Source organism: Chelmon rostratus, chromosome 15 (genome assembly GCF_017976325.1).
Source record: "Chelmon rostratus isolate fCheRos1 chromosome 15, fCheRos1.pri, whole genome shotgun sequence".
Taxonomy (NCBI): Eukaryota; Metazoa; Chordata; class Actinopteri; order Chaetodontiformes; family Chaetodontidae; genus Chelmon; species Chelmon rostratus.
Genome location: NC_055672.1, coordinates 2,819,825 through 2,846,968, shown reverse-complemented (window position 1 = coordinate 2,846,968; position 27,144 = coordinate 2,819,825). Strand labels below are relative to the sequence as shown.

General features: G+C 41.3%; 1 protein-coding gene across 5 annotated transcripts in view; it reads left to right on the top strand.

Annotated features, from left to right (window-relative positions):
• The window catches only part of klc1a (kinesin light chain 1a), a 48,138-nt gene extending 21,142 nt beyond the window's left edge, over window positions 1-26,996 (top strand). The window contains exons 8-16 of one of the 5 annotated variants that reach the window (XM_041954205.1): window positions 4,135-4,308; window positions 4,801-4,900; window positions 5,184-5,236; window positions 5,888-5,955; window positions 6,144-6,252; window positions 7,564-7,698; window positions 16,116-16,249; window positions 19,323-19,389; window positions 21,434-26,996. In XM_041954205.1, coding sequence (XP_041810139.1) covers window positions 4,135-4,308; window positions 4,801-4,900; window positions 5,184-5,236; window positions 5,888-5,955; window positions 6,144-6,252; window positions 7,564-7,698; window positions 16,116-16,249; window positions 19,323-19,389; window positions 21,434-21,499 — 906 coding nt within the window. In that variant the 3' untranslated portion in view covers window positions 21,500-26,996. Of the gene's footprint in view, window positions 1-4,134; window positions 4,309-4,800; window positions 4,901-5,183; window positions 5,237-5,887; window positions 5,956-6,143; window positions 6,253-7,563; window positions 7,726-12,267; window positions 16,251-19,322; window positions 19,390-21,433 lie in introns of those variants that run through there. The other 4 variants (XM_041954204.1, XM_041954208.1, XM_041954207.1 and 1 more) reach the window with 4 other exon arrangements.
• The last annotated feature ends 148 nt before the right edge of the window (window positions 26,997-27,144 follow it).

The window sequence follows — 27,144 nt, the reverse complement described above, 5'->3', positions numbered from 1 at the left end:
CAGCAGCATTCATATTTGAAGCATTGTAGTCCACCACAAGCTCATTCTGGTTCTGCTGATATTGATCTTCAGGTGATTGTTGTTGGACTCCTGTGGGAAGATAGTCTCTAAGTGAAGACAGCATGTTTCCCAGTGAACATTATTCACTGGCATCATACACGTCAATACAGTGAGAACTTCAGTCTCACCAAGAAATACATTTAATCACATCAAGTGATCAGTTTGTTGTCCTTGGACTCATGACTGCTAATTCTCCCTTCGTTTTGTGTTGTTCAAAGACGTGTATCATGGGACAGCATGTCTGTCCAGGGAGAACGTCATTATTCTGTCTGATCTCGGGTTTGATGCTTACAAAGGTGCTGCTCAGCAATCCTCAAAGTGCAGAAGACATTTTTTTTCTGTGTCTGTCCTCAGCTCTTGCCTTTGAACCAACCCTCCTTCACTCTCCTTCTCACTCCTTCTCACTCCTCTGAGAATGAGACGTCAGTTTTGGTTAAACTGAGCGTTTTCATTTAATTTCGGTGCTGCTTGAACTCAGATGATAATGCTCTTGCTTAAGCTGAAATATTTGCCGCTGCACAGGCAGGGTGGTGCAAGGTGGGTGCGGCACAGTCGTTTTTCCTGCAGTTTTTCCCTTTAAGAGACATTCAGAAAAGCTCAGCTTCAGTGTGAGTGTGGGGTGAAGCTTTGAAACTGATATAAAACATGTTGATGGTGAATAAAAAGAACAGTATTTTGTCTTTTTACAGTATGATTCTGTACTTTATTCCTTCAAGGAAAGTCCAGATCTGATGCTTTTATATTTTTGGAATTAAATGTCTGTATTAAATGTAATTGTCATATTCTCCTTCATGCTGAAGAAATGTTAACACACTGTGGCGTCCAGATTCGCTGCCACAGTGAATGACAGACATGTACATGTTTCAAACTCCAGTCCCACTAAACGCTCTATCAAAGAGGAACTTTCTATTAGTTTATTTTGGCTCAATCCTATATACGCTGTCAGAAAGGATGGGAATTAATACGATTTATTGATACCCATGCTGTTATTGATTGTGCTTATCAGTTTGATCCTTCTCTGATTAACTTAAATAGGCCGATGCAGGTTTTCAGCATCATTGCAGCTGTTTCATTATGTCTGAGTCTGAACACAGTGTAGAAACAGAGTAGGAAAAAGGCATGCGTGTGAGTGGCGTGTGCAAAAGCTTCACGGTCTAACTGCTGTTAATTTGGAACCAGCCTTGATGGAGGATCTGTGGTAAAACTCTGAGCCGACCTTTGTGTTATTGTTCTTTTTGTGGATTGGACTGAACTGTTTAGGGTTGTGGGGAAAACACACACACACACACACACACACACACACACACACACACACACACACACACACACACACACAGACACACACACACACACACACACACACACATTTCTGTCTCTCCCTCTTTTCAGTTCCATTACCTCATTTTTAATTTTGTGACCTGTCTGGTTTTAATTGGTGTCTTGCTGCTTTGATGTTATTTCTCAAAGTCTCAAATTAATTCTTGAATTATTTCTTTAGTAAATATTTCATGACTAGTCCAGTTTGTCAAATTTTATTTGGCATTGGTAAATAAAGCACAAAATTAAAAAAAAATAAAAAATTATTACCTGCGTTGTCCTTTAAATGAAACAAAACAATGAAAACCCACAGTGCCGCTGGGATGTCTCAAAGACCAGGCACAGACTTATGTCGCTTCCCTTAAACTCGAAACACTAAATATGTATGTAATGAATACGTTTGATGAATGGAGCAGAGAACCTGACCGTCCTCGAACTCCAAAAACACATTTTATTTTCTGCTCAAATGTTCTTGAGCAACAAACCGAAGCCTGCCTGCTGCTGTCTGTCTCTCTGACGTCTTTGTTGAAATATGTACGTCCGTCTCAGAGGAATAGAAACTCTCTAGACTAGCTCTGGATTTCTCAAAAATTCAGATTTTCAGTAAATATTTGTGTAAAATGTGGATTCAGTCAGTGCCCTGTAAGTAGAGGCTCGAGGTAATGTTTGTACGAGCTTCCCAGAAAGCACCACAGACTGCAGCACTTCTGGTATTTAGAGGCATGGCGCTCATCGATGAACACGATTGATTCCTCAGCGGCCCCCGGCTCGCTGGTGGCTTATGGCAATCCTTTTGCAGCTAACGATGTTTACAGGAAAGCTGTCAGATGTGTTGTGATGAGGAGGAGGAGGAGGAGGAGGCCAGGACTGACTGAATACTGTCAGCGGCTCCGCTCAGATACCTCTGCACCATCCTGAGAAGGCTGTCAGTCTCCAACAGGGAGGGAGATGATCCTGTAATGCTCAGGAGGGGTTTGATCTCAGACCTCCTACACACTTACACTGTAATAAGACGAAGCCAGAAATCCCCCACAGGACAAACAACAAGCTAACTTGGTTTAGCTTTTATCGCAGATGCTCTTTAACTTTTCACCCAGTGCTTTTCTTTTTAACTTTTTCTCCTTCTTCCAACTGCTCACATCCCTCTCTCTCCAGTGTTTTAAATGAAGCGGTCTCTTCTACACTCTCTCTCCTCCTTCATCCTCTCTGAATCTCTTTTTCCTCCCTGGTATTTCCCTCTTCAAAGTCTCAAAGCCCTTCTCCACGTCCCTCCTTCTCCGTTCTGCAGTTTTTCTTCTTTGATCCCCCTCTCTTTTCTAGTCATTCACTCTCTGCAGCCACCTGGTCTCTAATGATCCTCCTGCATCTCTTTCATGCCTGCTACATTCGTCTCGATGGCTTTAAGCCTCCTCAGCACACAGGAAAAGCTCACAACGCTCTCATATCCACATCAGTGCAAACACTCTTCACCGTTTGTTCGTGGTCGTTCTGCTTCTTTAGGCTCAGCGCAGAGAGGATGTTGTTTTCTGTGATCAATGCTGCGCTCATGTGTTTGTCCACTGTGCTCAGATTTTATTTAATCAAGCAGGTCAACAGTTCACCAGTCTGGCACAGGTCAAACTCTTCTAGGAGACACATATGTAGGTGCGAGTGGGGTGTGAATACCAGTTACAGATTTGATTCCCAAACTGGGGGCCCAAATTTATTGGGTCTGAAATGGCATATACACATTTTTAATGTGCAATGTTTGAGCCTAAATTCCAAGGTCTGCAACATTACAGATGAAATGTGGCAAGAAGTGCAAGGGTCAACTCAGCCTGGCAAGAGATGTAACAAATATCCTTTGGTTCTTAGAGCAGTCGTGTTTGAATTGATTTCAGGGAATAGAGTACCGTATTTTCCGCACTATAAGGCGCACCTAAAAGCCTTTAATTTTCTCAAAAACCGACAGTGCGCCTTATAATCCGATGCGCCTTTTATATGGATCAATATTGGTTAATTATGGCTATCGTACTCAGGGGGCGTGGCCGAAGTAACAGCGGTAAATGTGTAAAGGGCGTTCCACTCTCTGCGTACTGTCAACCTTTTACCGGCGCGTGCAGTCAGCTGTCAACCTGAATAATAAAATGACTATTTCGCTGAACAATGAAGAAATACTAATATATGCTAAATAATAGGCAATTAAAATATTAATCAAACTTGGTTAATGTGATTTCTGCTCCTGAACCTCAGCGCACAGCGTCTGCACATCAGCGCTGTGCGCCGTCACCTGCATCTTTACGCAGGATCGTAAGCTGTCATCTGTGAGCGCGCGCGAATGAACTAAAAAACAAACGAACCAAAATAAAATACATTTTAAATAAATGCTCATTAATTATTTTCAAGAGCCGCATCAAAGGGATGAAAGAGCTGCCGGAGCCGCGGGTTGCCGACCCTCGTGAATGCATACCGCAACCCCACGGTACTTTCTATGTGCCTTATAATCCAGTGCGCCTTATAGTGCGGAAAATACGATAATAGTATAATTGGACAGTTTTACATACAAAATGTGGTGGCGTGAGAAACCGCTAAATGACAGATAACCAGCTACAACAAGAGACTCCCCGGCACCTGGTTACAGGCTGGTCGTAGTTTCTCACCCGGGATAAGAGCTGTCGACCAAATGGCTCAGTGGAGACCAAGTTGCTGCCTAAAACCCCTTCTGTTGGCAGTGCCGACTGTTGTCTTAACCCCCCTCTCCACTTGCTTCCATCCCAGGTGCTGGGGAAGGACCACCCAGATGTGGCCAAGCAGCTGAACAACCTGGCGCTGCTGTGTCAGAACCAGGGCAAGTATGAAGAGGTGGAATACTATTACATGAGAGCGCTGGAGATCTACCAGACCAAACTGGGCCCAGACGACCCCAACGTGGCCAAGACCAAGAACAACCTGGTGAGAAGGGTGGCGGGGGGGGGGGGGGGAGGAAAGCTGCTTTAGGGCATTTTAATGTATTGATACCAAATAAATCAATGTAGATGGAATCAGGATGTGGAGACTGCTCACAGTTAGCTCACTGCTGTAGCTGGTGAGCTAACTGCTAACACACAGTCCAGCCAGGCTAGTGCGAGTCAGTCACAGTTTTCTGTACTGTGCCATTTACACCCTCCACACCCCCACTGCAGCAGGTCCATTCAGAGTGAATCGACTTGATCCACCAATGAAATCCTGTTCCTTTGAATGCTGTGAGTGTGACCAGGCCTCAAGTCTGAAATATTGATACGATAGGAAACAACTGATCAAAATTTTTAGTCGTTGGTTTTATAGACAACGATTTTATGAGTTTGACAAGTTGTGATATTAATGACTACTGCATCCCCTGAGTGTGTAATGAGTAATTTCACAGTGTCGTGCTGACTCTTAATGTTTGCTTCTCTTGTTCTTCAGGCGTCCTGTTACCTGAAACAGGGCAAGTTCAAGCAGGCTGAAACTCTGTATAAAGAAATCCTCACCCGCGCTCACGAGAGGGAGTTCGGCTCTGTTGACGGTACGACGGCTGATGTGGCTGGATGATAAACACAAACACACATTCTCTTCTCCTTAAAATAAGTCAAACACACACAAACGAATGCTGTTCTCTTCTTCTCATGTAAAGGTTAATATTTGCAGGCTGCTGTTATCTTCTTGGTCGCTGTAAACAAAAACGACCTTTCAGCTGAAAAATAAAAAGTGTAGTTTCGACTTCTTCAGACGTCTCTCCTGCTGTTTATCTGAGTGAATGTCTGTCAGGACTGATTCACGTCTTCCCGTTATTGTGTGTTTCTCTGCAGATGAGAACAAACCAATATGGATGCATGCTGAAGAGCGAGAGGAGCAAAGCAAGGTGAGCGAAATCTGGTCATATTTGTCAGTCTGAGTGTCATCGTGTATACAGACATTCTAGCAATTTGTGTGTTGTAATTTATATCCATATTGTGTTCAGTGTTTTAATGTTTGTCCCCCAAAATCAGATAATTACTGTAAAGATTCACATATATCTGTAGCAAAGTCTGACAAATTCACAAGTCTGTTCACACCAGTCACACACACAGATATGAAAATGCTAAGCAACACTGACGGCAGCATTAAACTGCTCCGACAGTTTTATGATCTTATTTAAGATGGAATAGGAAGGATTGACTTTGCAATGAGTTGGATTAGCAGATTAAGTCTCAGTAATAACCATCTAGCGCTGATGGTGTGAGTACCCGACTTTCCCGACAAGGAGTTTATTTCCGTCATGGTTTAAAAGGTTTAGTTGTTCAGGGAAGGAATCCTGACTCAACCATAATCCTGCCACTAAATACCCCTTCATGTTATCTTTGATGGTATTAAAAAAGCCTCTAGTTTTTAATTCGTTAAAGCACGAGTCACTTCACATTTGGAGTTCAAGGGTCCGTGCTTTCTGTGTAGACTTGGAGCATTCCTTTCAGTCCATGTGGATTCTCTGAAGCGGTTTTCTTGTTAACTAAGGAACATGAGTTTTGTCTTGCAGGGGAAGCAGAAGGACGGCTCGCCATTTGGAGAATATGGAGGCTGGTACAAAGCCTGTAAAGTCGACAGGTGAGTGTGTTTTATGAATTCAGCGTTTGAGTGAAGACGGGCGGAAGTCTCGGCAGCAGGAAACAGAAAATGTATTCAGACGCACGTCAAAAGCAGCAGTGCTGAGGCCGCTCACACTGAACTGTTCACAACATCCCAAAAAGTCAGTAAGAGAAAAGAGAAAATATTCCCTCTTCTTGTTTTTGCAGCCCCACAGTGACCACCACCCTGAAGAACCTGGGCGCCCTCTACAGACGGCAGGGCAAGTTCGAGGCGGCCGAGACTCTGGAGGAAGCTGCCATGCGTTCCAGAAAGCAGGTGTGGTCTCTGGATGCTCAGACCGATATCACAGGATTCCTGGCTGGGGCTAAATCATCACTGTTGGTATTAAACTGCACAGACAGTGGCAGACGACTGACACTGGTTACCAATAAAGCCGAGCGCTTACTGCAGATGAAAAGGCAGAAATGTTCAGTCTAGTGTAAAATTAGGGATGAGATGAGACACTGTGGATGCTGAGGAGTCTGGATTGCAGCTTTTAAACTGCCTCTGCTGGTGTGTTACTTATGCAACCTAATGGGGTCTCGTGGAGATGAGAAGTGGGAGGCAGTGGTGAAGCCCTGCAGCTTTTATCCTGAATTAGGATTTCCTTCCAGGGTTTAATGTCAAGTATTCTCAGTTGGGAAGTAACACATGATACTTTTTAACCTGAATTCTTGTGGTACCACTGTGTGTCACAGCTCTGGAGTGTTTTGACTTGTGTATATTCCACATATTCAAATTAAGTTGCAGAAAATTGAGAAATGTGCTCATGATGTAGAAATGTGAGTAGCTTTTACAATTATTTACGCAAGAGGAAGAAGTCTGAGGTCACAAGTAGATTTTGACATTTAAACAGTCCACGGCCCAGAAATGATTCAACAAAATTTCAAAATCTTTATAATGTAAGAGGGAGAACATGTAAATAAAGATAAAATAACAAGCATTTGGACTCTGACATCGTCACTTCCACTGCGTGTTGTCTGTTGGTCTGTGTTCTTCCCCTCTTGAATAATTGATTCCTCAGACAGGGTCATGGGAAACAGTCTGTGCATCAGTCTTCAGTGGTGTGAGACTATCATTGGTTCAGCTTTAATTAGCAGGCAGAGGCTGCTTTACTTTGCCGACTGGTTTCTGCAGAGAAATCCCACTGAATTGGCTTTCAAATAAGCATTTTTCTGACCGTCACTGTGCAGAGCTGTTCTCACATCCATCTCCTGAAGGAGGAAAGTTTCTCTGTACACTCACTGTGTACATATTTTCCATTTTCCATTGAGAGAGAATGACTACAGGTGATCTTTAACATTATTGATGAAGTGTTCTTACTAGCCTTACTGTCGGTGTGAGTGTCTGCCAGGGCCGGGTTCAGTGCAGCAGGTGGTAGAAGTCTATAGCTTTACTATTAATTGGATTGGATGAACTGGTACTTGTTCCTGTCAGCTGTATAGTGTCCATGTGTGTGACAAGCTGCAGGTGGCAGCGGTGCTCAGCTTTTGCTTTAATTGGATTAGTTGAATTGGCATTTATTGCTGTCTTTATTGCTGTCTGTGTGTGTCTGTGTGTGTGTGTGTGTGTGTGTGTGTTTATCAGGGTCTGGACAATGTGCATAAGCAGCGTGTGGCGGAGGTCCTGAGCGAGCCAGAAGCCCGTGAGAAACAGCGAAGCCGCGAGAGTTTGACCTCTGACACGGTGAAGTACGAGAGCGGGCCAGACGGTGGCGAGGAAGTGAGTATGAGCGTGGAGTGGAACGGGGTAAGTACAGTACACAGCCCTCAACACGTTACTGAGAGTCCTCAGGCCAGGAGCACTGACATGTTCACACGACAAACAGCCTGGATCTTTCTGGACAGAAGCCACACACGGAGTGATCTGGTCTTGTTGAAGTGGAGACAACCTCCAAGTACCAGTACGGGGTGAATCATCTGAAGGCTGAGGATACACTGATCAGCTGCTTTGTTTAGTCATCTTTTGTCCTGGAGAGGTTGATAACTATTTTCAAAACACAGTAAGATTTGCAGCAAGACCGTTTTCCCTCAAGGAACCGCAGACAATTAAAAATTCAATCTGCAACCCCAGAAAGCAACCAGAAAACTCAAACTCAACAGTAACACCTTCTCTCTTTTCATCCATATAGTTCTGCAACTACATGTAATATTGTCTCACTATGCCTCCGCTGTTGTTATTTGATCATAATTGATTAAACAAGGTCAGACCTGACACTCACATTCTGCTCTTTCTATTAACCAGAGGAGGCCACTTTAATATATACATAAGTTACAGGAGCTGGAAAACTGTGACTTCACCTTTCATTGACCTGAAGTCAAAGTTTTAAAGGCTTTCAAGTTTCAACAATAACTAAAAGTGGACATTCAGTATTCCCACTGATTTAAAAAAAAGATCCTGTCATGTAGTCCTGAAATCTTTCTTTATTCCGTGATATGATTACAATTGGAAATGTTTTGAGGGCTCCAGTGGCTTCAGTCGAGAAAGATACCACGAGGTTGTTCCTGTTCTCAGTGAGTTGCTGTGAATTCTGTCAGACTGAGTTAAAATATTAGTAAAAAGCTAATTTTCCACTGTGCTACACTGATAATGCTGATTGACTGTCAGAATTACTACAGTAGCTATGCTTGTACTTCACTGTTACACCGATTAATAAAACCAAGTGAGCAGCTGCTCTGCAGAGACGCTCACTTGGCTGGATCTTACATCTCTGTCAGTAGGTGCCTGAGCTTCAGTCGCACTCTTTTATATTTCCATAGTGCTTTGCTCGTAAGAAACACTCTTTTCCACTAAAATTCCACTAAATAGAGCTTTCCCGACTAACTCTGAGTCTTAAAAAGTGCTTTCACAGCAGCAGTAAAGCCCCCTCTGGTTACACATGTTGTACACACACCTAACACCCTGTGCCGCAGAGCCACATCTCTAACTGAGCTCCAACATTTCACAGTGTCTGCAGTATTTTCTCAGCCTCTAGTGACTGCAGTGGCAGAACATGTAGATGTAGCGTCTCTATAGGCTGCTCACCATCTTATTTCTAAAAGGCTGCTGCTGCTGCTGCTGCTGCTGCTGCTCAGAGCTGGCCTGCTCACATAGCAACAGTAGTCATAGCGCCCTGAACAACCAATCAGCATCTCCTCCTGCACCTCTGGTTGTGGATCTGGGAGGTTTGGTGTGAGACACATCATTGTCTATACACACTGTGTCCTGTCAGCCAGTTATTAGCCTCCAGCCTCCTGCAGATTCTGGACCTGTTTATATCAGGAAAGCAGCCCGTCCTGCCTGGAAAGAGCTGCAGCTGGAAGCAGATTTTATACGATGTCACCAAAAAGTCAACAAGAAGTAAAATTAAAAACATGCTAGATTATGATTTGATTTGATAAATTAGATTATTGTGAATTATAAATTAAAAGATATGTTTAGAAGAAACAGTAAATATACAGAAATCCAAAGAACTACCACTGTATTCAGTATGTTGGCTACCTGATGTGCAAGAATAAACCGTGTAATAGTGTTGTTTTCTGAAAATTCAGGTCAAAGTGGCAAAGTAGATACAGTGTTTGGAATTAATATTTATATAGAGATTAGCATTAGCAAGTATGCATGTATAATGAATGTAATCGAGAATATAAATTGAATATCCGATGGATAAAAACACGGCTCCGGGTATTTTTACCCTCCGCCGCTTCCCTGCAGTTGTCAAACTACTTTTTTCCTCCAACCTGTCAAAGAAATCACTTCCACTTCAGCTCTCTCCACAGGCAGGCGTGAAAACGGCTTTCTTTTGGTTTTTATTATCAGAAAAAGTCCTCTGAGAAGCACCGTGACTCATCAGTCTGTTCACCTGACTCAACATGGGCTCTGTACTGTACTCCTTCTGCGTCCTCTGGACACTTTGCTGATGTTTGTGATCTGTGTCCACTGTGCTGCGTGTACCTGTGTTTGTGTATCTCTCCTTTGCATTTGTGAGATGAGCTGCTGCCTGAGAATGTAAACTTTTCTTATCTGTATTGCTCTCCCTTGCTTGCTTTGTCAGCATGTTAGCAGCCGGAGAGGAAGGAGCCATTATTTAATGGATGTTCAGGTAGCTGCAAGCTGAAGGTGAAGCTGAACGTTTACACGGGAAACCTAGAAAACACAATGAATACTGATTATTATTCAGTTGGCTGGTGTTAAATACCCTTTAGCTCTGTAATCTGTAAGTTTATTCTAATGATTAAAGTGCTGTTTTCATTATACTTAACATTTTAGTCATCAAGATGATTTTTAATCCAGATATTTTTATAGATAAATGCAGAATTATTTGCATTTATTTTTAAAATGGTCATGAAATCATGGAGGTAATTTCTTGAGCAAAGAGTTTTCTGTTTCTTGCCTCTCAAATGTGGATACTTGCTGGTTTTACTTCATTTCTCTGTGATAATACAGTGAAGATGATCAGGCAAAAAAACCCAATTTTAATAAACAAGTTGGGGTTTGGGGAAATTGTGATGGACATTTTTACTGTTTTCTGACATCTTAAGTCCAAACAATTGATCCATAATGAAAATAATCATTAGTTGCAGCCCTGCTTAATTCCCATGTAGCCAAAAATGCCCATCGACCAGCAGAAAGTTTAACAGAAAGTGTTCAGTAGTTTTCTGGCTGCTCTCATGTGTCTCCTGCCTGCACCCCCTCTGTGTTAGTCTCTGGTGGTCTAACTAAGTTTACCTTTGTTGTACTCGATGTAAGTGTTCTAACAATGTTCCAGGTTCAGACACAGTAGCTCTCCATCATGTTAAACTGTGCAAAGCCTCAACCTGGTGGTAAAGTCTGGGAATTACATCACAGTCGCTTATCAGACAGAACAGACAGTGAACTGAAGTTATCTGCAGAAATAGTTTTTAAAAATCAAAGAAATAAAAATCACTAATAACCATCTGATGTCTTGCTATGTTTGGTCTGAAATATCGAGATGAAAGCTGAATTTTTCATCTGGATCTAAATAAGCACTCGGACACGCTGCTGTTCAACATGCTGAGGTTCATTCAGGCAGTTGAGACCATGATTTTAACTTCACACCTGAAGCAGGAAGCAGGTGGTGTGAACTCTGCCTGGACGGAGCTGATAATAACTTGTCCTCCATCCTGCCTCTGTTTGTCTTCTGTCTTCAGTTCGTTTCAGTTTTCTGGGTTGTGGAGCTGTTAACGAGTCAGTGGGCGAGACCTCAGGCCTTTTGGACTGGACTGTGGAAAATGTCTGACGGCTCAGAGAAGCTATAGTCTGGGTAGTTTTGTTTTACCGTATACTAAAGTAGGTTGGAACTGACATATTAATTTAGTGTTTGGCCTGATTTTATAATATAAGCCATGTTTTTCTGCACCGACCTTCTGTTTTGATCCACAAAATGTAAGTTGTAGCTTTGGTCTGCTCTGATTTAGCTTTGTGGTCCCAGAGGGAGGTTCGGTTTTCACTGCCAGTACAGTTTTAAATGGATGTGACATGAAATGCCAGTAAGGACTGGGCGACAAAGAAATGTATCACTCCAAAATTGTGGATGCACATTTAGTTGCCAGTTTATTAGGTACACCAAGCTAAGATGAATGTAGTCTGATACGACAGCCCGGCAGTACACCCTGCTTTCATGAAGGTTAGAATAGGCAGTCGTGTATTGGGATGTAATGAGGTGTTTCTAATATTTTGTCTAACCTCTTTGTTATAAACATGGGGGACAAAATATTAGACACACTTGTCAGAACAAGCTGCATCCTCCAAAATGTTGGAAAAGCTGGAAAAAGCTGATAGTTTTACAGTTTGTTGTGTTTCTATGTGCCTCGCTAATCATTCCAAGGGACGTGTGTAATTGCTGGTGTTTAAGACTACAAAGGCCTGCAGTCTTTGTGCTTTTGTTGGCTGATGATGCAGCAGTTGATTAAGTTAGTTTGTGGTTTTCCAGTTTTTATTGCCTCGGGTCTTTGACACTGTTCACAGTCAGACTTCAGCTCCGTTCTGGATTGCTTCATCCATTTCTTTGCCAAGCGAGAGAATCAGTAGCCAAAGTATATTTACATGTTGTTTCTTGATTTGTGAAGGTTTGTTAATGCCTCTGTAGCTAATGCACATGCAGGTGGAGAAGTACTGTGTCTGATCAGGAAACCCTGATCGATAACCTCGTCAGTGTCTTAAATTTCCTGTTTGTCCTCCCCTTCTGTTCCTCCACTACTTCTTTCAAACTGTCTGTTCATGTCTTCCTTCTCTCCTTCACTGCTGGTGTTTCCTTCTCTCTCTTCTCTTCCTGCTCTGTCTGACCGGCAGGCATAACTCCAGATGCCTTGTAATGGTTCTAAAAACTTGTCTTCTGCATGACGGACGCCTCGCCTCGCCTCACCTCGCCTCAACCCCTTCAGCTTTGCAGTTTTCTTCAGCTCTGACTCCCCCTCTCTTTCTCCTCCACCACCACCACCACCACCTCCACCTCTGGGTTCTGGTGGGATTCTTCACGAGCCGGGTCCAACCAGACCGATAACGTTGCTTTTACACGGAGCGGGTTGAGGGGAAATGTGGAGACAGACTGTGTGTCTGAATCCGAACTTCCTGCTTGTCGACTGTGTGTATGTGCTGTGGGTGGGGGAGGACTGGGGGGAGGACTGGGGTGATGTTTCTTTCTGGCAACTGAACTTGTGCTTCTTATCATGTTCTTTCTGCTGTCCTTTAACACTAGCCTCTGCTTCTCCTCTTCCTCTCTCTCTCTCCGGTGTCTTTAAACCTCACATTTGGCTGTAGACTCATTTGATTAGTTGTTGGAAGAATTGTGAGGGGAGACTGACACCAAACCGAATCTCTGCTTCCTACCTTGTTCTCTCAGCTCTCTTTTAAAGCTCAACTCTCTCCATTTTGACCTGGATAATACCTGTTGCTTTGCTTTCAAGTTATTTGCTTTCTTGAAGCTTGACTTCATAAAAAGGTGGAAAAAGGTGACTGGACAAACCATAAATAAACCTCAAGACCAAAAATTATTTTAACACATAGAGAGACGGTAGAGAAACTGTAGAAAACTCTTTTGCTTCAGCAGAACACTGTTTCCCTCTGTGTCAACTACAGCTGCAAGAAATAAAGGAACTCAGTCACCAGCTATTTGGATAATTGATTAATCATATCAGTCAGTTTTAAAGCAAAAAATGCTAATAAGTGAAAAAAGATCCTCATTGTATAAGAGTTTGGTCAGAATTAATCTGCATGATTAAAACCAGTTAGGGAAAAAGTTAAAAGCAGAAAAGAAATAAAAACCAGTAAAAAGACAGATTAATTAAATAAATAATTAGCTGTGTGCACATCAGTCCTTCATTTAGACCCGAGCAGGATGACAGATCAGAGCTTCTTCACCAAACTGTATTGAAAAAAGTCAACGTTTCAACGATGCTTGATCCTCATCAGAAAATGACTGAGGACACACATGTAGACACAACACTGACTACGTCCTGTTGGCGTCACAGTCAGCTGATCAGACAGCGTCATCTCTTCCAGTCCGGCCTGACAGGTTCACTCCAGGTGTGAACTGGTCGGAGTTAAATCTTTGAACTTTATCCTCTCCGTCTTTCTTCCTGCAGAGGTTAGAAGCTCTTCGTCTGTCCTCTGTCGTCCGTTCGGTTTGATTCAGCATTCGCATCTGAACTCATTAGTGGTGACTCAAAGCTCATAGTGATTTAACATGCTGTAAATAACATCAGCGTAACTCGTCAGCATGATCGAGAGCACCGTTGATTGTGGCTCTGTGGGTTTCTGCTCCTCGTAGAGTTTTAGTCGTTAGTTCGTCGCTCTGTGTCATCTGTTCGCGCTGATGTCAGACTAAACTGTTGTGATGTCAACGAGGGGACACAGTCAAGGTGGCAGGATTCATGCACGATGCGTTTAAAGTCTGTAGCAGAGTAGAGGTTGTCTGATGATAACGTCCTGATGTAAAATTGACGTTTTCCACTAAATGTTAGCGCAAAGAGTAAAGAACGAAGTTTTTGGCCGTTTGAAGCCTAAACATGGTGCATCCAGCCTGTTCACCTCCTGTATATCTCTGTACATAGACGTCAGGATGGGTGGGGGTGCAGAGGGTTCACTGTAAACAAGCAATGCTGCATCTGTTGGAAACCTGGGAATTGAAATAGTCTCCTCGTCTCTGTTCTCGCCTCCTGCTAATAATCTTCTGCGTGTCCTGTCCTGTTTGTGCATCTTACAGTTTGTCTTTCTTAACTTCTAATAAAACCTAAACTCTTTGCTCACCTGAACCTGTGCCTGTCGCCTCTTTGTGTGTTCCCTCTCTTTTCTGTGTGTGCCTTCATAACTGATTAATACCTGTCTGCAGCAGCACTCCTGGGACTGAACCTGATTGGTGGAGTCAGAGCAGCGGTTGAAATCCATTAAACTAACGAGAGTGTTTGTTGAGATTGTGCCATGAATGTTAATCACGTGCGGACAAAAAACTCCAACCTCGAAGAGAAGACATGACCCCCCCCAGAATAAAAGATCACTTCATCATTACATTCATTCATTGCTTCTAGATCATCTTAATTGGTTATATTTGTTCATTAGATTAAACAAACAAGGATCAAATCACATTTCAGTGTTAGTTTATATGCTAAATGTTTCAAAAGGGCATAAAAACGTCTGTTCTCCAGAAGCTGAACCAGATTTGACCTTTTTATAAACATAAATATCATTCAGCCAATATTAGTTTATGACAGGTACATCTTCCCTATGCAGTGTCTGCTGGTACGATGTGTTTGAGGTCATTCAGAAACTGTGACATCACCGACAGTTTTCTATTTCACTGTAAAATGCTGCGCTCAGTACATATTTGATCACACACATTTTTCTGAAACCTTATCAGAAAACGTTTGTTGATGTTATTTTATGGAAGAATATGAGAATATTCATATATTCGTGTCGAGATTCTTTTAAAAAAAGTCTTGTTCGTTTCTGACCCCGGTAGTGATGCTGTTGGGATTTCGGCTAACTAGCTCGGCTGCATAGCTTCAGGCTAACGTGGTCTGACGGTTTGAGACAGCTTACCTGACAGCGTCAGGCAGATTAATAAGATATACAATCACCTACTTCATTCTGATGTGTTATTATTGATGATGTGTGTATATAGAAGTTAAAATGAGCCCCACCTTTACCTGCTGCAACATTAATGATGCTAACACACGAACGTGCAGCATCTGTCTGCTCACTCACACGAGGTCAAAACTCAGATCTGACTGTCAGAAGATGCTGTGATAGGATCCAGGTAGACAGGCAGGTGATACAGGGAGGTGCTGGGCCTCAGTTAGACAAGGACATGAGAAAATAAGTTTCCACACAGCCTCACCGAGTCTGTTTAAGGTATCCGTCTTTTTTCCACTCATACAGATACAGTCAACACTGTAGGGGTTAAAGACTTTGCACAACCACACGGGTGTCAGTCGAGTGCTGTTAAGGTTGAATGTAGGTGAAGTGCACTGGTCCATGTACCAACAGATGAAGGTGTGATCTGTCCCACACCAACAGCTGCAGCAAAATAAGGGAAATCACCTGTGTGGATGGACCACAGGTGTGCTGTGTGGAAGCTCAGCGCACAGATTACTGAGTTAGTAACTCCAGCGAGTGCATATCTGCATTACTGCATCGTGTATGCACATGAAAGTTTGCATGGACGATGGTGCACTTGTGTTTTGAGTGTGTATGTTTGAGTTTGACCAGCGTTTGAAGACGGCTGCTCATAAACATTTGACTGAATCAGCTTTTATAGTCTGAATTTTGAACAACACTTTCAATTTTAATGTTTTATGGCCCCAATAATCCCTAAAATTGTAAAGACTGACTGAGCTCTGCTGTTGTTTTAGCCTCTGAATGCAGTAGTGTACATCACTAAGGACATGAGATACTCATGTCTTAATTCAAACACACTGCAGGAGGTCACAGTCCAGTTTCACTGCAGCTTTTACAGACCAGAATTCTGAGTCTGTTGATGAAAATTAAAATCTGCCTTTTTATTCTCTGCATCAGGTAACAAGCTGGATTTTCATTGAAGGCCAAACAGTAAACTGGTCCGACACTAATGTGCACCCAGTGACTACGCTCCTTGTTTGTGTGCTTGTGTTGAATGAGTGTAACCCTGTGCCGTCTCCCATCAGGACGGCTCCGGCTCTCTGAAGAGGAGCGGCTCCTTCAGCAAACTGCGAGCGTCGATCCGCCGCAGCAGCGAGAAACTGGTCCGCAAGCTGAAAGGCGGCGGCTCGTCCCGAGACAGCGAGCCCAAAAACCCCGGGTAACTATCCCATCAGACACCCGACTGACCCGCCACAGGCGACTCTCACTTTATGCACCGGAGGCCTGGAGGAACGAGCCGGCCCTCCAGCCCTCAGCCCGGCGGTTTGCGTACTAACCAAAAATAAAAGAAGGGATTGGCTCTACTTTGCTGGTGGTGAAGTGGTGTAACTCTAAAGCTGTGTTTGCACGTGAAATGATGGCGGGAGCTTCGACTGGCACAGACACATCCGATCTTTTATCCTTTCTGTTCTCACGCTGCCTCTGTACACCGTCTAGCTTCCCTTTATAGTTTGGTTTGGTTGTCAGTGAACAGAAGGACCGCTGACAGATAAAAGGCTGTCACACTGTTTTTAGAATAATGATAAAAATAGTGTAAAAAATAATAAGAATTTTCTCATAAACTTTTGACTTTATCCTCAAACTATTACAACTTAATTCTTGAAACAAATAAAGCTTCTTTCCTTCCAGTGGTCCTGATGTTCTGTCACGATGACCAAACCCGAACATAAAAATACAACCGATTCCAAAGAATCTGAGACGCTCAACTAAAAACAGCACAAAGGCAATATATTTAATGTTTGACCTCATCGGATTCATTAATTTTTGTAAGCATGGTTGTGAATAGTCGTTCACAGCGAGGACGGAGCGAGTTTCACCACTCTGTGAACTCATGACTCTATAAAAGATGTCACTGCCTGGACTCAGGAAGACTTCAGAAAACTGTCGGCAGTTTGGAGATGATTCATTCTGGGTTAATTTACATTTTGCACAGCGTTAAGGTTCTTTTGGAACGGAGGTTGTATTAAACCAAAGCTAACAGTGTACAGTGAGCCGCACCTGTGCAGAACAGGTATGGACGAAAGGGGGATTCATGCAACACATTGAGACTCGACCGTCCAGCTGTGACGGCTGACGTGTAGAAAAGCATCTGCAATGAGACACAAACCACTAATGTCTGCTCCTGAAATGCCTTTTTGCTTGTTTTGCCCGTGGAACTCATTTACTTTTTTTGTTTAACCACTAAAAGTTAAACATATTTATTGCATTTTGTGGCTTTGGACTATTTATTTCAACTTGTTTTGAAATATGGTTCATTTTGACTCGGCTTCGGATTTGATTATTTCATTTTCTTTGTGGACTTTCTGCTCTGGAAGAACAAACGTGTCTGCATGGCTGTTTTTGTTTAGATTTCTGTGCCGTGTTGAATTTTTATTTATGAATAAATTTTTTCATTTGAATGTCGACTTGCATGCCTCATCTGTGTGCTCACTGGTTTCCACTTTCCTCTCTGTGCTGCTCTTCTCTGTGGCTCCTCAAGATGATGGACATGATGATGTCACTGCCATCATCATCATCATCATCATCATCATTTATCTGACGGCTCTCGGTAAAGTGAGATCACTGCAGAAACGTCCCTTTTAACAAGTCAGTAAGTGCAGTGATTATTTTAAAGTTCAGCTGGAAGACAAACCCACAAGACCTAGTCACTGCAAAACTCCTTTTCTTTTCAGATTTGGTATTTTAGGCTGTTTTTGCCTTTTATTCTCATTAGCAATAAACAGAAAACGGAACAACATCCAACTAAAGTCCTTCAGCAGCATCAAACTGTGGATGCTGCTGTCACCTGGTTTACGTCTTACATCAACAGGCTGCTTCTGTTTCTCTGGATTTTCCTAACAATTTAAATAACAATGAAAATATCTTTTCCACATCACCATTAAAAATAAATCAATCGATTCTGACACCAACTGCAAACGATCTACCAAAAATGTTGCCAGGCTGCCATCTGGTACGTGTAAAACTTCTTACTTTGGCGCCACCTGGTGGGAGTATCAAGAATACTACTTTTCCACTTTCCCCCCTCCAACCGAACAAATTCTAATCTGTTTTTAGGCAAATCTTAATGTTTCTGGATACAGATAAAGATTATTAATCATATTCTGAGGAACAAGATGTCATAGTTTAAGAAAAAAGTTATGATATTTTGAGGAAAAATTGATTGAAATTTCAGGGAAAGGGGGTTAATATTTTGAGAAAATGTCAATATTTTGAGAAAAAAAGGCTTCATATTTCACTTTTATCCTCTTAAAAGCTTTGAGGATAAAAGTCGTATCTTGAGAAAAAATATTTTGGGAATATTGTAAGGAAAAGCCATATTTTCAGAATAAGGTTGGAATATTCTGAGAAAAATTAGTTTCAGAGAGGAGTTCTAATATCTTGAAGTTATTACAGTTATTAAGAAAATGTAATATTTTGAGACGGAGTTCGTGTTTGGAATCATTTTGCCTTTATTTGACAGCGACAGTATGAATACAGACAGGAAGCAGAGCGGTCTGCAGAGGGTCAACAGGACCCCTGAAAGCACCGTTTTTCTTTTAAGGACGGACGTTTCTGCAGTGTCGCCTCACTCAACTCAAGTTTTTCTTCAGGCATGAACGTTGCTGTTTGCATGAACTTCATTCACTTGTAAATATCAGTTTACACCACTTACAGCTGATCAGTAAAAACAAAATGATGCATGTTGGTGCAACTTTCTGATCAGGAGCCTTTTAGAGAGGTTGGTCAGGTGTAACTCATGACTTCAGTGATGGTTTATGAGTAATTTACTGATGTGTTAAAGGCCATTAATTAAGAAAATGTCAGGCTGGTGAGTCGTTAGCAGGTGAGTCATCAATGAAAACTCAGGCAGAAATAAGTGAAGTCTGCAGTTTCACGTGTGATGAAGTCTTTGTGACGTTTCTCACTTTATAACAGTGAAGGTTTGTCATCTGTGAAGTTTTTACTGATGAAGTTATTTAGTAAAATTGAATTAGTTTTAATTAATGTGAATGAATTAAAAGTCTTAGAAAGTGGTGCCAAACTTTTATAATGAGAGGATGAGAGAAAGTTAAACCACATAAAAAGCCGAATATATGGAACTAACCTTTGTGTGAAAATATCATGTATGTCATTAACCAGCACATACCTACCATCATTTCCATTGAGCTAAAAATCCTCACCCCTGACTCTCCACCCCTGACCTCTGACCCCTGACCCCACCGCCTCCCTGCATGTCATTGCTCTGGGTGCAGCATGAAGCGAGCCAGCTCTCTGGGGGTTCTTAACGTGGCGGACAAGGCTGCGAGTGACCACTACCAAGTAAGACCGAGTGTGGGGACCCAAAGTATCTGTCGAGTCTCTCAGTTTGTCTTTAACCCTGCTGGTGAACATCCTGTTACTGAAAGGTCAAAGTTCAATAAGTGATAAGTGAGCCCAGGAGACAGAATATACCACAGAAACTTTGAATTAAATCTCTTGACTTTTGCGATGGCTGGAAAGTTTTGACATTTAAAGAAATACACTGAAATGTTGAGCCTTTTTTATTCATGTGTGACTTCACCCACCTGGTTTTCCAGCAGGGTTAAAACAAACTGCTGCAGATGCTTTTCGATCCCGTCTTTACATTTTCACTCCTCATGTCTGTATAAACTGTTTCTCCTCAGACTCGTTTGGAGGCTGAAGATAATCGAGTGACATTTATCACTAACGGCACATGATGACTCACACACTAACTCCACCCCATCATTATTAATTATTAACAAGGTTTTTTTTTATTTGACATTTAACAGTAATTTGAGACTAAATAATTAACAACCACAGTTAAAGTCAAACAAAAGGCTCCTGACAACTTCCTGCAATAAATCTCACATAAAAATTAATCTCATGTTCATTACTGTTGCTGGCTTTCCGTTATCGACGCCACGTTCAGAATTAACCGATTTTTTAGACAAAGGATCGTTGAGTCCAGAGAGCCGTGGACAGAATTAGCTTCTCATTTCTAACTGAAGACCAGACGTCAGTTATGCTGAATGACAGCTTTCAGTAGATAAGCTATCGTTAGCGCCACGAGTTAGCTGAAAACGGCTGACTTTTCAGTGTTTCCAATGTCTTTTTTTTTTTTTTTTTAATCTTGTTAAAGGAGTCTTAAATATTCACTTGAGGGATACATACGTGATATTGTGCTAAAATACCGAGGCTAAAGCTAACAAAGAGTATGTATCCTCACTGGCTGTTTAGCTTAAATGGTTGGACAAGCTAGGCCTAGATTTATGCTTCACTTGTTGTATTTTCAAACCTATTTTCTAATTTTTAACATTACAATAGAAAACAATTTCAGGATAAACACTTATCAATGTGTATAATAAACGTAGCACTATCTTGCTAATGTTCGCTGCTGAAATATAATGCTAAACTTCCCCCAATCCAGGAAAAAGTAGGATTTAGCCATTAGCGTAACGTTAGCCTAAATACTGATAGCATCAAGGACCAGCTTCCACTGAGTTTGCTGCCATTTATAGCACAAATTATAACCTGATTCAGGCTTATGTGGGAATTTGCTGCTTTTCCCTGTTTAATGTTATGCATTGAGTATATTTGTATTTTTTGACTGTTTGTGTGATGAAGGGATTTTAAGATGTCAACTTAATCTGAGAAATTGTGGGTGGTTTTCAATATTTTACGACGTAAATAATCAGTCAAATGCCTAGTGTAACATCAGAGCTACGCTACATTAGCCTAAACTTTGATAGCATCAAGGATTAGCTTCAACCCTTAGGCTAACGTAACTTCAGAGCTACGTAACATTAGCCTAAACTTTGATAGCATCAAGGATTAGCTTCAACCCTTAGGCTAACGTAACTTCAGAGCTACGTAACGTTAGCCTAAACTTTGATTGCATCAAGGATTAGCTTCAACCCTTAGGCTAACGTAACTTCAGAGCTACGTAACGTTAACCTAAACTTTGATTGCATCAAGGATTAGCTTCAACCCTTAGGCTAAAGTAACCTTAGAGCTACGTAACGTTAGCCTAAACTTTGATAGCATCAAGGATTAGCTTCAACCCTTAGGCTAACGTAACTTCAGAGCTACGTAACATTAGCCTAAACTTTGATAGCATCAAGGATTAGCTTCAACCCAGTGCAGAAATACTATGAAGTGCATGTGTTAGTTGTGAACATTACTTTGGAAGTAATGCTTAGTTAAGATAGTTAGCTAATGCTAATGTTTGTAGTTTATTTTGAAATCAGATAAACACTGTTTGAATCATTACACTTTTTCACACTGAGCAAGCTAAGAAGTGGATCGTTTTTTGCTTCGTAAAGAAATTCTTAATCTTAATTTCCTCTCCCTTCGTTTTCTGCAGGAACGAAATAATCGTCTGAGGAAGAGTCGCGACCTGAGCGCCAGCCACACCGACCTGGCGCGTTGAAGGTTTGATCGGACGGAGCCCGAGGGGTCAAACATCGGACCCTCCTCCCTGTAAACTGCTGTGTGCGAAAGCTTCATATCTCCCACATCGTACGTCAGCATCACGCCACCAAGCGCTCGCCGTGTAGGTCTCAATGTTTCGTTGCACTTTCGAAGGTTTGTGCTCTCAGAGGGGATTCGTGGTGTTTTTTTTTAATCAATATCTATCGTGGAACAAGAGGAAATATGAACGATGACCTGCTGTGTGTCGTGATTTGAGTGTGTACAGTAGATCTTTGTGTATGTGCGTGTACTGTATGTACGTGTGTGCAGGTGTGAGTGATCGCCCTCTCAAATCAGTCCTTTTTAATATTTAATGCTGTGGCTCGAATGAAGGCGGATGCAGAGCGGAGCTTCGGTCTTACACACATTTCTCTCATATAATTCTTCAGTTTAATCGTTGTGGGTGAAGCCAAAGAGCTGCAGACATCAAGTTCAGCAACAGACTAAATCCACAATCTGGACGGTGAGAAGTGCTCATAGAGTGCAGATAAATGCTGAAATCACTGAGAGGGTTGATGGAAGGGAATGAAGGAGTCTAAAAACTGAACGATTTGAGGATGATGGTTCAAAATTTGTGGGAAACTTCTACTAATAAACAATTATGATGGGTAGCATTACACAATATTCTTGTTTTTGAGATGGTTACCATAGGCGCGTAACCATCCTCCTGTTTTTATGCACATTTTCAGTTTAAAAAATTGAAATATCTTAATGTTTTTGCGCTTGGCTGAGGTGGAAAAGTTTGACGTTTGGCTGGACTTCTTCTAATTACATCATCCTGTTGCAAACTCTTCTTCTGCAGACATTTAATGGCACATGAGTGGTGAAGAAAATGCAAATTAGGCGCATTTTCATTAACTGGTTTGGAGTGAATAAGCTATGTCACACAAAGCTATAAAAACAGAGTAGAAGAAGAAGAACGTAGTCTGCAGCGATTTGTTCTGTTTGGCTCAGGTGTAGTTTTTCATGTCAGCTGGTGTTATGGAATATCCGGGAAGATGACAGCTTCTTCTTCTTCTTCTTCTTCTTCTTCTTCTTCTTCTTCTTCTGTGGGTTTTGTAGGACAACAGCTGATCAGTCACATGAGTTTTGTTTACGAACTTATTCATCAAAGTTGTGTCCAACCACCTCAAGCAAGCATAAAAACTTTTTTTTTTGAATCTCCATCAAGCTTTCCGATATTTCAGCGTACGAACAGCTCGATGGAAACACGAGTGCTGAAAGCGTTTGGCTTCACCCGCTGAGGTTTAACTCGAGCTCGTGGGAGCAGATGTTTCATTGACCGAAGCTGCCGACTCGGCACAGAACTCGTCCAGCGATGACGTCTCTTTGAAGGCCGACCCGGACGTTAGCTTAGCTTTGCTTTGCGCTCGCTCTGCAGGTTTCCAGTGGAAGTTCTGAACTGGGTTTTGTTTGATTCATGAAGAAAATAAGATCTGTAGATTCATGATGTCCACACACGTTGAGCTAGAAAATCCTCACAAATCAGCCGACGTCTGACAGCATTTGAAGAACACAACTTGTTTTCTGCACAAGTTCTCCAAACCTTTAAGAGAAAACGGTTGGAAGCCTGTCGAGGGAGCTCACATCTCAAACGCTCTTAACATTTGTTTTCTTAAATGTTCTGTCCTGCGCTGATTGAAGATCCTGCAGTTCTATGTTTACATTCGGGTTTTTGTAAATTGTGTTTTTTATTCGTTCGGCTGCTCTGAAGCTGCTTTCCTGAGCGTGGAGGTTTAGAAGTGACGGCCGACACATTCTCAGGGCCGAGGCTGTAGTTTCACACACTGACTGCACACTTTCACACATTAACAGCGTTTAAATTCCAGCAGCTGCACAAACGTTACGGCATTTTCACGTCCTTTTGTCACGACGACGCAGTTCTTATTACAGTTAAGTTCCCTGAGATTTAAGTTGCAAACGTTAAATGTATATTTGCTGTTACCAAAATCAGATGGAGGGTTTCCCCTATAGGTTCGAACTAGTTAGATATACAGACGTACATATCACTGAGATTCATTCTGAGCTGTTAAAACTGGAATTAATTTACTGGCCTGATAGAAATCTGACTTTAATCTACGGATGAAAACTCCTGTGATGAACCCTGAAGGATTAATCCGGACAAACAGCTTCGTTTACGTCGTTAAAATCTGTCAAGTTTGGTTCTGGTTTCACGAGCCTTGGATTAAATGAAGTTCACTCTGCACACAGTTCATGCTCTGTTTATTAAAGGGAACAAAGTGTGTATTTATCATCGTATTCTGGTGACAAGCTTGACTTTGAACAACATACTGAAAACAGGAAAACTCTTAACTTAAAGCCCCGCCAGTCGATACGTAAGTTCACGATCAAGAGTTTAAAATGAAAATGATCGGAGCAGCTTTAAGGCCGGTGTTACTTTAAACCTGTTTGATATAGTGCTGATAGAATATCTGTACCAACATTAAAGAACCCAACATTTAACACCGCCTGTGCTTGATATAAAGGTGTTTCTTATTTTTCATTGAACTTGAGAAGCCAAACGTCTCAAAACTTTAACGTTTTCTAAATTCAAACAAACAACATTTATTGAACTTGAATTGAAATATGTGATGAAGGAACTCGGCTGCAACTAATTAACCTTTTAATAAATCAATGAGTTGGTCTTTCAAATGTCAAACATCACATGTTTGTTTCTGAAAGTCATCGTCAGACTTCATGACGTTAACGTGCCAGTCAGTGATTGGTTGACGCTTCAGTCATGAGGGATTTTCACCGGAAACACATCTATTGATTATTGATCAGACCTCCTCTCTAATTCCTTTGCTGCGTCTCTCTCGCAGACGTCTCTTAGCGTCTTCGCAGGGTTGTGCAATAAGCTTCTGTTTGACTTCAAGCTCGTTTGTTGGATAAACTCGTCACATCTTTCCGTCCTGATCCTGGTTTGTAAATCTGATTGAAGTGAATTAACACCTGAACCAAAGTGGAGAATTTAAACGAAGGCTTTCATTCCAAAACGTAACGCTGCAAATCAGATTTTTCTGCTTTTAAAAGAATCTTTTCCCAAATTATAAAAAAAACAACCGTCCCCTGAAATGTAAATAGAAAAGGAAAGAAAAGATTTGATCACATGAAAACTGTTCGTGCTCACTTTTCCCTCTGTGTCGGCAATAATTCAGTCAGAGTCGTCGAGGTTTTCTTTAATGTTAAATATCTCATTTTTGGAATGAAGTTATTTTTTTTGTCTTTGTAACGATGATTTTATTGACACTTTGTCGAGTGTGTTGAAGCTTCTTGGTGACTGTTGATCAGTCTGCTCGTCAGCCTGCTTTGTGCTTGTGTTTTCTTTTTTTTCAAATCTTTATTGTCTTCCTGCAAAGTAACGAGGCACATAACTTAATGTCTGATGAACCGAGCGACACTTTGAGCAACGTTTCACAGCAGCAGCGACGGGTGACAAAAGTGACACTAATTTAATGTTTTGAGGATAAAATGCAAAGTAGCTTCGTTTAATTTAAAAATGGAAATTAACACTTATCTACAGACGACTCTATTTATGTGGTTTGAATTTTTCAGGTGGCAATTTTAAGTTTTGCGATCTCTTTCTGGTCTTTAAAGTTTTAACAGCTTGAAATTCAGTTTTTGAATTTTTCAACCTGATTTTTTTTTACTGATTGTAAACTGACAAACTGAATTAAAGCAACTTGAATATTTTTTCATAAGTTCATAAGTTCCAATAGATAGTTCTAAATATATATATATATATATATATATATACAAAAATAAAACATTATTAAATGCTATAAATTCAGTGGTATTTAAATCTTCACTTTAAGCATCAAAGCGTTTCATCTTTTTGGCCTTTTTTCACTTCCATAGTTGTAGACTGTTTATTTAATGCAATTTATTCTGGTAAAAAGTCATTTGTCAGAAAAAGCAACATTTTCCACATTTTTGTAGCGATTTGTAATTATTTTAAATATTTGGTCATTCTTTGTCTTCTGTAGTATTTCCTGGTCTCTCTCTCGCTCTCTCTCTCTCTCGCTCTCTCGCTCTCTCTCTCTCTCTCTCTCTCTCTGTGTGTGTGTGTGTGTGTGTGTGTGTGTTCATACGTCACCATGGAAACAGTCTCTGTCACCGTTGGCTCAGCGTTGCTCAAACTGTTGCCGAGGACAAACTGCAGCAGACGGAAAACTCCAAATCTGTCCTGAAACGACGGTTTGGATTGGACAGAGGAGATTTTTCAGATTACGATGACGTGAATGTAAATTTGTGGATTTATGGAAGCTCAGACAACAATGAAGGTGTCAGCTGACTTCATGTGTTGTCCTGTTAAAGCAGCGAAGGTCAAAGTCTCACAGTCCGTCCTCTGCTTGCAGTTTTATTTCTGCTTGTTGTGTTTGTGTTGAATCTGTGGAGCGTGTTGATGTTAAAGTTCTTTATTCTCAGGTTGAGACAAACATGGTTTTGTATCTGTTTCTGTAAATTAAAGGGTTCTGTCTGTAGATAGAGAACGTTTCCCTCCTTACACAACATTATTCAGCATAATAAATATCTAATGTTCCTTTGAACTCCCCAATGGTGGAATGTAACTAAGTACATTTACTCCAATACTGTGCTCAAGTACAATTTTGAGGTACTTGTACTTCACATTTTCTGCTACTTTTCTTTTTCAGAGGTTTCACAGTCAAAAAGGTTTTATTGAACAATTTCATTTTCATGCTAAAAATTAAATAATCAAACTGTTTGACTATATTCACATTCATGAATCTTATCAGCTCATTTGTGGTATTTTACTCAAATAAAATACTTTTATTTGAAAATCTAATCAAATTTCTGTTTATTGTGTAATCAACTCATTGTTTAAATTCTCCTACTGCATAGTAATAATAAAACTGTAATACTTTGTACTTCTACTTCACTGCTTGTCAGAGAGAAACTGCACTTGACAACTGTAGTTACAGTTACTTAACATACGAAAACATACAGCTTAATATATAATGCTTTGTCATAAATTCAACGTAAATCAGAGTTTTAGTATGATTAGATGATGGTCCATCCATCCATCCATCCATCCATCCATCCATTTCCTTCCGCTTATCCGGTGCAGGGTCGTGGGGGCAGCAGTCAAAGCAGGGAGATGATGGTGTGGATTAAATATTAAAGAATAATAAAGCAAAAACCAGGTCACAGACCAGAATTACTTATTAAAGGCATCTTTCACCTTGAAAAAGAAAAAAAAAGTTAAATATAATTCAAATTAGTTGTACACAGAAAACTGCACACATTGATGCATCAGTTTGTGCTCTCAGTGATGTCGGATGCTGCACCTTCCTCATCCTCCACAGCTCAGACTGCTACACTCACTTCTACAGGCTCGACCACTAAACACAAGGCGGGACGTCACAGATTCACATGTCCTCCATTGTTTGTTTGTTTTTATTTGTTTTGTGTGTGTGTGTGCGCACAGAAGACGCTCCTGGATCAGACTGGCTCGCTCTGTAGCTGCTGCTCTCACAGACGTGTCGGCTTGTCGTTTGTCTGAGGGTCCAGTTTGACTGCCTTTGAATAAAATGGTTCAATTCATGAGTTTAAACTGCGATTCTTCATATTTGATGTGATGTA